General features: G+C 39.7%; 1 protein-coding gene across 1 annotated transcript in view; it reads right to left on the bottom strand.

Moving 5' to 3' along the window:
* The window catches only part of LOC140995186 (neural-cadherin), a 327,710-nt gene that overhangs the window by 194,608 nt on the left and 120,066 nt on the right, over positions 1-13,036 (bottom strand). The window contains exon 7 of the mRNA XM_073465143.1: positions 3,076-3,218. Within this exon, the coding sequence (XP_073321244.1) occupies positions 3,076-3,218 (143 nt within the window). The remainder of the gene's footprint in view (positions 1-3,075; positions 3,219-13,036) is intronic.

The following is a 13,036-nucleotide window of genomic DNA, read 5'->3' as shown; positions in this document are numbered from 1 at the left end:
TTTCAAAACACAAAGTTTAGTCCCTCACTGGGTCATCCTCGAACACCACAGGGTGGTGCTTTTAACATATAAGCTGCAACAAGAAGCCTACACTCAGGGATGAAGTATATTATAAAATTGGTAACCTAAGTGTCCGCTGGCTAAACTGTCCATAACAAGTAATGGATAACTCATAAATAGGTGAGTAACCCTGTTTGATTTTAAAAAGCTGGGTATGCTGACTTTGTGTACGTTTTCTCCCCACTACAGACTGTTCCTCTGAGCTGACTATATCAAGTGATCCTCCCCGGTGTTGCCAGGGAAACTGAGTTACTGCTTGAGAAAAACGTTATATTTTGATCGCAAAGCACGCGAAAATATACACAAATTGTCTCAATGTTTTTTCTTTGGCAAGTGACCATGGTATAATGGGATAATGCCCTTCGTGGGGGCCATAATCAGCAATTAATGGACGTTGCAGAGGCACCACTGCGCATCGGACGGTTCAGGCCTCCACGTCATCCATTATCCCTTACTCACCAAGCAGTAATTGTTGAACCTCCTGGCATACGACCGGTATCAAGCCACATTACATTTGTTACCAAGCTTTGTGCAAATATCCATATATTAACAGTGAAAATAATCATTAGTTGCAGCCACTACTCAGTATTATCTGACAACAGGATGTTTTATTCCTTTCATAATAACCCATCATGGTGATCCTACGGATTATCAGATGAATGGCTAAATTAATCAATGTAAACTAAATACCATTAATGTCAACAGATGACACCAACATCCAAATTGCAGATCAGAATGAACATAGAGTAATAAATTCTACTTGGCAGGAAAATAAAAAGATGTTGCGCATCCAGACAGACACATTTAACTTCTAATACAAAGCTGGTTGGTATAAGAAAGCAAACTTGCAATTAAAAGTTAATCTTTACTGAGCAATGACAGAGAATGTGACTAAATGCAAATTACAGGCAAACAAAAATAAATGGAAAGCAAGCCTATGTTCATCATCTGACAGCCGACTGAATCGAGTTATAAGCTACACGTCTCCTCCCCACTCGATAAAATGACCACCACTATGTGGCTGACAGTGAATGTCACTGCTGGTGAACAGAGGGAATTGTGCCTTGAAGTTTTGAGTAATTGAATTTGCAAAAGTCATCGTATTACCCTTTAATACGATATGCAGATTCAGAGGTGGTTGCAATTTACAAAAGGGTCGAACCACGATGAAATTCCCACCATCCCCCAACTTAACACACACAGACACACGCACACACACACACACACACACACACACACACACATCATTAACACAGTTTCCTATTTCACATTGCTTCTAGCCTCTGCTTCTGCCTCAGAGAAACCTGAGATGTGTTAACTTCAGATATTCTGTTACAAAGACACTGTGGAAACACTTCTCACATTTTGGCTGATTACTCTACCATCTCCATGACATGACCTGTCAGGATTTAAATATCCGTGACAATGCTTCTGGCAATGAAAAGAAATCTGATGAAGCCTCCTCAGCCACAGCATAGTGGACACAGTGACGGATACCAAACTATACTATACACACTATGTGAAGCACATTGCGGTTTTTTCTCTACATTCATTCAGGTGTGGTGGACAACTACAGTAACAACATTACCACCAAAGTTGAAATGGGAATTAAATATAATTTTGATAGCAAAACAAAGAAAAAAAACCCAAACATCAAGCCCAGTGCATGGAAGTAGCCTTTTATTGATTGGATAACTAAATATAAACAATAGTGCTTCAATTACCAATAGCACCACAACCAATACTGACAACAACAGGGATGGACCGAACAAATACCAAAATTTACCCTCTGCCACCACTGCTACAAAACAATTACAGAGGAAAGACTGTACTTGTCAGGAACCTCTGAGGCACACTTTATGAACTGCGGAGCTTTTACATTATACAGTGTACCTAAATATAGCAGGGAGGGCAGACAGCAAAGCAGGGTGAAAATAACTGTTGGTAAAGTACAATCTTTGTGGATATTTTAGGGTTTGTTCTTAATCTACATGAGGAAAAGCAAACAACAACAGGCCCCTGAGCAGCCTGAAGTTCCAAGATTTTAAGTTAACAATAATTCATAAAGCACTACTATTTTTTACTCATTTTTGGGGGGGTTGTTTATTAAAAGTGCAAGGCAAGTGATGAACAGAAAGACACATATGAGACATGAGAAGGCAAGAGAGAAACAACAACAGCGGAAAGGATAGAAATACAGAGAGGCTCAATTAATTCCCAACTTTGGCTGCACAATTAATCAAATATTACCAAAATTGCAATTTTGCCAAGTGTAATATCCAAATCGCAAGAAGCTGCATTTTTTGATGAAGATTAAATGTGTGACACAACAGCACTATAATGAAGTATTATTGTGCTGCAGAGATGCTCTGGCCCACAAATATTTTTCTCCAGATGTAAGACAGCATGTTTGTTTGGTAAAGACCCAAATATAATATTATAATAATACTATTGCAATCACAATATCTGGCAAAATAATCACAAAAATATAGATACATTTAGAAATTACATGCTTACTTCACATGCCGGGGTAAATGTGTTTATATGAATTGTGTGTGTGAGGATATAGGAGGAAGAGAGAGAGAGAGAAAGTCAGATCAGGCCATTTCATTTATTCTTTTTTTTTATTGTTAATCTAATCATTGTTTCTTTAATCCATTTGTTTCTCTATTCTGGTGTTATTTTGTTTTGATTTGCTTGTTTATCTTGTTTTTCTTCTTCCTTCATCCTTGCTTCTTCTGCTTCACCTACTCTAGAGCAGCTCCCACCCCTGCAGGAGGGGGCCTGTTCATCTGGCTCTGAGGAGAAACTTTCTAGTTGGAAGAGGCATTGATCAGGCCCTCTCTCACCATGCTGACCCATTGTGGTTGACATGGAGATATCTGTTAGTGCCATACATGCAATGTGGTGGAAATGGGAATGAAGATAAGTAACTAAGAATGAGAACTTCCATGGACAGACAAGAAAGAAGAGAAAGGGACAAATTAATAAAAAAGAAAAAAAGACATGTCTAACCTTTTTGGCTGTCAATGACAAAGTTGCCCTCCTCGTTTCCTGTCGTGATCCTATACGTGATCCCATCCCCATCAGGGTCCTTCGCCAGCACCGTGGCAACAAGTGTGTTGGGGCCCGCGTCCTCTGAGACAAAAGTCCGATATCTGTTAAAACACATAAAAAACACACAATCAACAACTGACCTATATTTCTTGGAGAGGAGATGAGAACTGACACATGGCTGTACAGGTGAGAATGAGACAAAGTTTTATCAATCTTCCAAATCAATCCTATCTAACTCATTTTCGATCAGGAGTAGAACAAAGATGCTCATATTGAAACAAGCTGAAATGCCCACATTAGAAAATATTGATTGATATGAATGAAAAGTGTGTCACAAGTAAACCCATTTACAGACGAACCAAATATACCAGTACTTTTACCTCACTATACAACATAACCTCATTAGTGTAATTTCTTAATTTGGTGGATCTTTGAATTTGAAGTGAAAACAACTATGAATAGGACTGACTTGATAAACAGTTGCAAGAAAAGAAAAAAATTAGGGTGGCAGTTTCTGGATAAATTGTACTACAGGGGGTCTAACAGCCTAAATGATCAAAAATCAAAGCTTTGGCAATCAAAGCACAACATTTTGTGATATTTCTACAGGCAGACATCTGGTAACTAGTCCAGCTCTTGTTCAGTCTGCTGAGCAATAGCTTCACTAGGGTTTTGCTTGCTTGCTTATCTAATTCTAATGTGGCCCATGTTGTATTATTAACCGCCACCTTTGTATGACATTCCAAGAAAAACGTTTTTTCATCTTTGAAGCAAACCCATTTTTTGTTTTTTTTCCGATTAAAATAACATTAAATTGATTAGAAATACAGTCTAGAATTTGCTAATGTGGTAAATGACTGTTAAGGCTGGAAATGGCTGATTTGAGGCAAACAGAGGCCCATTTTCAGCAACATGTGTTCTAAAGGCTTATTGGGAAAAGATAATTTAATTTAACAGTGTGTACTACCCCATTCACAGAACAGCAATAACTGGCTCTAACCAGAATAAAAAGGACAAGTGGGAGGCCCCAGTGCACAACTGTGCTTGAGGACAAGTACATCAGAGTCTATAGTTTGAGGAACAACGCCTCACAGGTCCTCAACTGGCAGTTTCATGAAGTGGTACCCACAAAACACCGGTCTCAACTTAAATGCCTTTTGGGCAGAGTAGCAAAGAAAGAGCCATGTCTGAGACTGGCCAATAAAAGGGAGAGATTAAGATGACAAAAGAACATTAACCATGGACAGAGGAAGATTGAAAGAAAAGTGTTTTGGACGGATGGAAGTTTGAGATTTTTCAGATGCTAAACAAATGATGCTGGAGGACCATCCGTCACACATAGTGGAGGAAATGTGATGGTCTGGGGGAACACTGGTGCTGGTAAAATGGGATTTTGGACAGAGAAAAAGGGATCATGATACAGGAGGACATATACACTTAATTTTGCAACACCATGCCATACATGCCATCACTTGCTACAACAGGATAATGACCCAAAGCACAGCTCCAAACTATGCAAGAACTATTAAGAGAAGAAGCAGTCAGCTGGCATTCTGTCTATAACGTGGTACACGGTAGCACAGCGGCAATGGCGTCCTCTGAAAGGAGAGACACCTGTAATTGTAGCCATGTTTCACTTTAGGCCAAAGCTTTAGCCTGACAGATTGAAAAACAGACAGAACAACTACTATTGTCTCTGTCTATAGGTGGCATATTGAGTTAAAGCTGAGACCAAATGATGTACTCCGTCTGCTGTCATTTATCAATGACTCATTGCCTGCCCACATGTGCGTGCACATTCAAATGCAGGTCTAGTTACTCTGACAGCCTGACAAACATATATCCGTCTGTCACTCCATCCTAGTGACGATGCCTATTCATTTTTCACTGAAAACAAGGTACTCTAATTAGGAGTTGAACACTGTGATCATGTTCTGTCACTGCCGTCTTTCTGCCTCAACAACTGCTAGACTAGTTCTGCCTGGGAAGATCAGTGATGTGCCACCCGTTTGCTGTGTTTGCGGGGTGTTGAGTAATTTCAGCTCAGACTCTGCAAGCCGCACACCTCCCTGCAGATCAATACGCAAGTCAGGCAAGGGGAGATGCTGTGCCATGTTTCTTTATTATGTAGTTTCTCTCAGAGTACATAGGGCACAATGATCAAATGGCTTCCACTTGTAGTCTAAGGAAGCTATTTGAAAGATCATTAGATAATTGCTTGTATTTATCTCACCTGAAAGCCAGAAAGAACTAAAGCCTCACACTGCATTTCTGCCGGCAATTTGATGGCAAAATTACAGATGCTGTCTGTGCAGTTGAATTCATGCATGACTCTTCCACACAGGCCACTGAGCCTCCTTTGTCCTGTCTACCCGAATTAACTCTACTTATGCATTAGAGACCCAGACAGTTATCATTATAGATTCAGTTGGCTTACAATTAGGCTTTCGATTACAAGCAATATAAAATTGCAACAACAACTGATGTTGGCCTATATTCATCTGCAAGGAGGATCAAGTTTACATTTTACACCATCTATGGTAATGATGTAAAATTTTGTTAAAAATCAAGTCAATCCATTTTAGTTAATCAAGCAGTTTAGTTAACAAAAAGACCTTTTTCTAGCTCTAGTTTTAGACTGTTGGTTGGAGAAAACAAGAGATCTGAGGGCACAATCTTGGGAAATTGTGATTAGGAATCAAGAGGTAATTGACAATGGGTCATTCCATACCAACTCAACTAGGCCCTCCCAGTTCATGTCATGGATGTTCCTGAAGAGGAACCTCATGTAAAAACATCAAATTCATGGGACCCTGCAGATGCCATTTAACAAAAACAATCTCACCACAACTTCCCTTTAGTATTTGTTTTACAAGTCTTTGTCCGCATCACGCTTTCTTCCTCAGAAATTATAAATATGATTTATTCATAATGATAAAAAAGCTCCAGAAAAGCTGCTATAAGGACCTTATGGTGAGATTGTTTTGTCAGAAATGATTGTTAGTTGCAGTCCTAATATACGGCAATTAATTCATCTTTCTTGTGCATACTTTTTCTTTGAGAGAATACTGACACTGTTTTAACCAAAATTGCGTTACCACAGGGATCCATGTGACATAAATATTGTCATCAGCTCTTGACCTAGAGACTCCATGTGCCCGCCAAAACATGTGATCATACAGATTGTTCATGCCTATAAGGGAACTGACTTCATAGCCATACGCAATATAGTGGAAGTATTCACAAAAATAAAATAAAAGTAAGTAAAAATAAAAAGATAATAGTAGCAGGTAGTGTGGAAGACTAATTATGCCAATGTTGACAATGAAAATCGGTAGTTGTGCATGACAATGACTTGCCAATGAAGACAAACTGACAAACTCTGTGTCCTGCATGGCATAAAAGCAGAATAAAATATTAAGCCAAGCATGAAGTACACACCAAGTAGATAATGGTCCCCTGCCATGGAAAATTGTTCAGAAGGCATTTTAAGGTTAATCCTACATGACACATCAAGCTAACTTCAACAAATACCTCTCTCTAATGCTTTCGAGCAGATGCTCGAAGGCATATACTGTATGAAGGAGTGCCTATGTGAGGAGTGTCTGAGAGAGAGAGAGAGACAGAGAGACACAGAAAGAGAGAGAGAAAGAGAGAGAGAAAGAGAGAGAGAAAAAAGAGAGAGAGAGCAGGGGGACCGTTAGATGCCTTTTGAAAGTCACACTTTGGCTCTACCACAACTCTAATTTGGCTGGATCAATGCTGCAATCATTTGAAAACCGCCTCAGACATACACCACCACACACTAATTACTTTTCAACCTTTCTGTTTTACTTTTGTTTTAGCTTGTTTTCATTTGTTGATCTGGAGAGAAAAATAAATGTGTCCCTTAGGCCTGTGCCTGTTGTCAGTTGTGAAAATCAATTACTGAATTTAATTATTGAGTTCATTTAGTTTATCCAGATAAGGCATAGATATAGAATTGAGAAAAGAGAGGTGCTAATGGTGTGTGTGTGTGTGTGTGTGTGTGTGTGTGTTTGTGTGTGTGTGTGTGTGTCAGCTGATCCAGCTGATCACTGATCGTCTTGTTTATTATTTATGATGCCTTCTTCCTGATTCCCTATTAATTTGGACTAATGGAATGTTTCCATTTGCTTGTTGAATCAGTACTCTATGGAAGAATTATCCTATGTTTATTCAAGAGCGTAGATTTTCAGTTTGAGAGCATGATTTCATTCCTTTTCAGTGACACAGCTCCTTCTCGTGCTCAGATTTATTCTCCTCATGCTCACATTTTGTGCTCGCACTGAGATGTTTGCTGCTTTCTTTCAAAATGTGTGCTTGCATACAAAAATTTCGCTCGCATTCAAATATGTCCTGTGCTCGCTCAGATCTAATGTGCACGCACTCAGAACGAGCACCTCCTCTCCGGTTGAGGAGTCTGCTCAGACTCAAGGCTCTCCCTCCCTGCGCTCAAAATATTGTGTTTCACCAGCCAATAGGGAGACAGCTACAGTGTGGACCAATCAAATGACGGATGCCGCCTTGGGTGCGTTCCTTCGCACTTTTTTTGAGCGCTCCGTAGGGGCGGGCATATGGTCTGTTTGTAAAACTGCTTCTCTCAAAATACACCAATTTACCATATTAGCCAGCTATTTGAATCGTCACCTATTTAAGACGCCAGCATATTTATGTATAATTAATCTTAAGTAATCCTAAAAAGAGTTATCGTAGTTTAGATTTCTTTCAATTTAATATTAGCGGATATATGCTATATAATATAAATACTCACAACAACGTAGGAATGTTACGATAGTCGAGTGGTTAAGTACACTGCCAGATATTGCATTTTAAACCACACAGAGTCGCCACATTATCGCCGCAGCGGAGGTTCGCCAATTCTCTGCCGTTGGTTGTTCACACAGAGCCGAGCAGCTCATCTTGTTCATCTTGCTTTTTTAACACAAGACCATGGGAGAAAGTTAAATCATACACTCCAAATCATATTTCCAATAACAATGCACATCGCATGTCAGTTAGTCTTTTTGAGTTTTATTTCAGCAGCATTATTCCTATACTGCATATAAAAGTGGTAAATAGAATACTTTTTGAAGTAAACTGTTACATTTAGTCGTTCCTGCTGCTTTAAGAAAATAATAAATAAAATAAGATGTGAGGCACAGCACAAATGTAACATTCTCAACATATGAAATTGACGTTGAAAACCCTAAACTAGACCACAAACTAGAAGTGGAAATTAAAATGTGCAAGAGAATAAATAAAATATATACTTTATGAAGTGCTATATTTAGCTCTTCCTGCTCACCAAGATAGCATTATGGGAATAGATTAAAGAGAAAAAGATTTAATATGTGAACTTTAGTGAAGAGTATATAATTTTAGCTAAATGACAAAAAAAAACCTGCAACTTAAATGTCTCCGTTATGAAAAGAGTGGGAACACTTTATTACTGGCAACCTGCTGTGAACATCTGTGAACATCTATTCTTTCTTGATGGAGACTGTTTTAGTTTTCTTATTAACTTCACGTAGTGAATCAAAAGAGGGAATGAGAAATAAAGGTGTGTTGAAGATAAATCTGACTTGGAGGACAACGTCTCCCAGAACAATAACAGATGATGCCTGAGCAGGTGATATATTGTTGGCTCTTCTCTGCCATCTCTTCATATCATGGCAAAAACATTAAACTTAAAAAAAGTGATAAACAGGGATTATTTATCAGTGACTTTGGTCATCAGAATCACATCATATTAAGGAAAAACATCAATCACCACACACAAACATAGGCATGCGCGCGCACACACATTTTTTTGTCATCTGACTCCCTTTGCCTTCCCTGAGACATTATATTGTCATCTACTTTAACATCTGACACTGTATTGTATGTGTATTGAATTCAAAAACTTGAACCATCGACAGCTAAAGCCCTCCCACAAACAGCAATTGTACAATAGTAGCTTGTAATCATAGCAAGCTTTGGATATCTCCACATGCAGGAGCTGTGTGCATGGGGCAGTAGTCTAGTAACACTCTGTATACAAAGAGTCTGGAGAGTCTTTCCAGAACCAAAAATACAACAGCATACAAGTGGGAGATTGATTAAACAGTGTTTGTATCGACTCTAATGTAAGTGAGTGCATTCAGCTAACTAATTGTTTTTACCTACAGCTAACCTGATGTTACTTCCAATGATAAATATGAGTCAGCTATGTTGAAGTACAAGTTACATTGGATAAAGCCCATTCATGATCGACAAATCAAGTATACATGAGCTTATGTAACACTGACCAAGGTTTCATGGACAATGTTGATCCAGGTCATGGTAATTCTAAAATGCTGTATCGTAGGCAACTGGACTTGTGTCAGTTTTTTTAAGACGTTTCACCTCTCATCCAAGAGGCTTCGTCAGTTCTAACTAACTGGAGGGGGGTTGCAGGCTTTAAACCCTGTGTGGGTGTGTCTGTTCAAAATCATTCTGATTATATATTGGATGGATGCTGAATAAAGTGATCCGATAAGGTGTGTGTGTGTGTGTGTGTGTACATAGCCCAAATCTTTTTATCAGAATATAACTTTTTTGACATGTACAAAGTGGTTTACAAAAAAAAATAAATAAATAAAAATTAATTCCTTCATTCATTCAGTCTGTTAATAGAATTTTCACAATGGACCCACATCGTGTCCTGGGAACATTTTTTTCATTTCTGAATCAGTGTATTTCAGCTTTGTTCATCTTTTAAACACTAGTTTGAACAACTCGTTTCGAGCCTTTATAACACAAGGCATTCAACAATCCTTAAATGTCCTTAAAAGATCTCTTACAAGAAAGTTGTATCAGGCACAGACTAGTTCTGTTTTGCCACCGCCAAGTTTGTCCCTCCCGGAAGCAACATAATCTAATGTTACCCCAATGTGAGGCAAACATGAGAAAGAGTATATGAATTCCAACCATAGAAAAAAGATCAGATTAAGCATTTCATGAGGAGGACTATACCATCAATGAGATGTACATGATAGTTTATTGAGGTGGAATATGAGTACGAATGTGATGTTGATGAAGTGTTGAGCGTCTGTGGTGTGTGGAAAGCTTTGTTAGGGATCAGCAGCAGACCCCCCTGTAACAAAGACAGAGATGGAGAGAGAGAAAGACAGAAGAAGGGGAGTGATTGAGGTGTGGTCCTGCTCCTGAATTTCAGCTAAAACTTTATTTCCATTTACTAAGTGTTTGTTTGCTATGGCAAAGGCTCCGCATGAAGATGCGGTGGCCAGTACAACCCAAGAATGACACTCAAAAATCAACTTTCTTCAGAACAGCTTTAACAGTTTGCCTAAATGGTTTTGCTTTAATTGTCCTTAATCAAATTGTCAATTAAACCTTAATTAATTGTCCAAATCAACTCAAACTAAACACCAATAAAACAGAGCTCATGGTTGTGGCCTCCAAGGCGCTGGAGATCTTCTCCTGGACGTGGACGGCTGCTCTATCTCCCCATCCACAGAAGTCCTCAACCTGGGTGTCATCCTCGATTCCACGCTATCCTTTCAAGCACACATAAAATCCATCACCAAATCAGCTTTTTAATCACCTTAAAAACATATCCAGACTCCGGCCCTCCCTCTCCGAACCTGTGGCAGAGACCCTCATCCATGCCTTCATCACCTCCCGCCTGGACTACTGTAATGGAGTCCTGTCTGGGCTCTCTTCCAAAACCCTGGACAGGCTCCAGTATGTGCAGAACTCCGCTGCCAGGGTCCTCACCTGCACCAAGCCCTGGCAACACATCACCCCCACTCTCATCCGCCTTCACTGTCTCCCAGTCAAATCACGCATCACTTACAAAATTGTCCTCCTGACCTATAAATCTCTCCATTCCCTTGCCCCCCAATACCTGTCTGACCTCCTCCACCCCTATACCCACTCTCGGAAGCTGCGCTCATCAGGCACACACCAGCTCTCCATCCCTCACACCAAACTGCAAACCCTCAGCGACAGAGCCTTCTGTGTGACAGCCCCCACTCTCTGGAACACTCTCCCAGCTGAAATCCGCAAACAGACTTCTCTGGAGAACTTCAAAAAAGACTTAAAAACCTATCTCTTTAATTAGGCCTATCAGCTCTAGGTCCAGCCCCAACAATCAACTTTTCTAGTTCTTTATCTTATATGTATTTTTGTTTATCCATCTATTCTTTGTTTTGTATGTTCCACTTTGTTAAGCATCCTTGGGTTCCCTGAAAGGCGCTATATAAATTAAATGTATTACTATTACTATTATTATTATTATTATTATTATTATTAATGCATGCACACTGGCTTGCCTTACCTTTCCGTTTTCTCTCTACCAGCAACATTATCTGCTTTCTTCATCAGCAGTAAGTTTTATAAAGTCGACCAAAAAGCCACGCTTGTAGGAAGCTTGGTAATTGTGTAGCCGATCAAAACCAACATGCACCAAACGACATCGCAACACCCTGTGCACTTATACAGATGCAGCCCCCTCAAATGTTCTGTTCCTCTGTGACAGGGCCCTGGCCAACCCGTGATGAGTCCCTACTGTGACTTGTTCTGGCCTGTCCTGGATTGAAGGTAAAAATATGTGAATTTTGGAAATGATTACATCAATCTTTTTCAATATATTTGTGACTTTTGGACTTTTCAACACTTATTAAAAGTTATTGGAGAAGTTCGGATCACAGGAGTCATCCTACGCAAAAAAACAAAACTGAAAACATTTGCCATTTTTTTCCATATTTCCACAAATGTAGGAAGCATATTAGGGCTACTTTTTGTGACGCTAAAGACAATATCTAGTCCCTGTTGAGTCCACCTTGAATGGTCCAGAGATCCTGAGATTTCCCAAACTGAATAAATACTGCACATATAAACACAAAAATGCTTAGCTACCTCAAGCTTGTTATGACAATCTATCTAACATGCTTGCTAATAACTTATTTTTCCACAGACAGTTATGTAATACATCAAACTTTACATGTATTAATGCCCAATCCATATTGACTCAGTTTAAACAGTGTGTTCAAACATCCCCTACTTATCTTGGGAGGTGAGAGAGCCCAAACACATCGTTAGCATTACAGTGTAACTTTTTGTTCTTACTTAATAGGTAATGGCCATCCTAACAGGTCTCCCACCCCCCAATATTGTCACACAGAGTAAGAGCAGTAAGGGTACATTCAGATCAAATCAAACACCACAGGCTTGTGCAGCGGTGTGGGAGTCTCACTCCGTGGTCCGTGTGTGACGTGGTAGGAACCCCCAACACGTCTACTCTTCCTCTGATCTCCGGTCATGCCTCTTCCACAGTATGTTAAACATGCTGGTCCTATAGTGATAGTCGGCATCCATGGATGTGTTTTAACTGGTACAAAATGCCAAACTGAGTGAATACACGACACACTAGGTCACAATCCACTATAGTTTCAGTCATTCATGCTTATGTGAACTACCAACGCAACGTGACGTCGGGCTGTGTTTCTCCAAAAGTTGAGTCTCTCTCAACTTTTCCGCCGCAGCTGGCTGCTTTTCTTTTCGAGCCCCCTGCGGCCAGCACCGCCGCAGCCAAAACGGACTACCCTCATTAAAATTAATGGGAAGACCTTAATTTTCGCTACACTGCCTGATTTGATGTGAATCCAGCCTAAAAGGTCTGTGAAACAATTGACAATCCAAAATCAGAAAAATGAAAGGCGAGTCACAGGAAATGCATTGTTTCCCCAGTTAAATGCTTTTTAATGTGAAGCTGCAGTAGTAAACAATGTTCGACTTGCATTAGTAAGTTAACACAGCACTCTAAAGACAGTGAGCATCTTGTCTTATAAAATGCCAGTGTACTGGGTATTACAGGTGTTGTACAAGCTTATTAGTCCGTGGGAAAACTTCAACA

The sequence above is a fragment of the Pagrus major genome, chromosome 4 (assembly GCF_040436345.1).
Source record: "Pagrus major chromosome 4, Pma_NU_1.0".
NCBI classification, from domain to species: Eukaryota; Metazoa; Chordata; class Actinopteri; order Spariformes; family Sparidae; genus Pagrus; species Pagrus major.
This window is presented reverse-complemented; position numbering and strand designations above follow the sequence as displayed.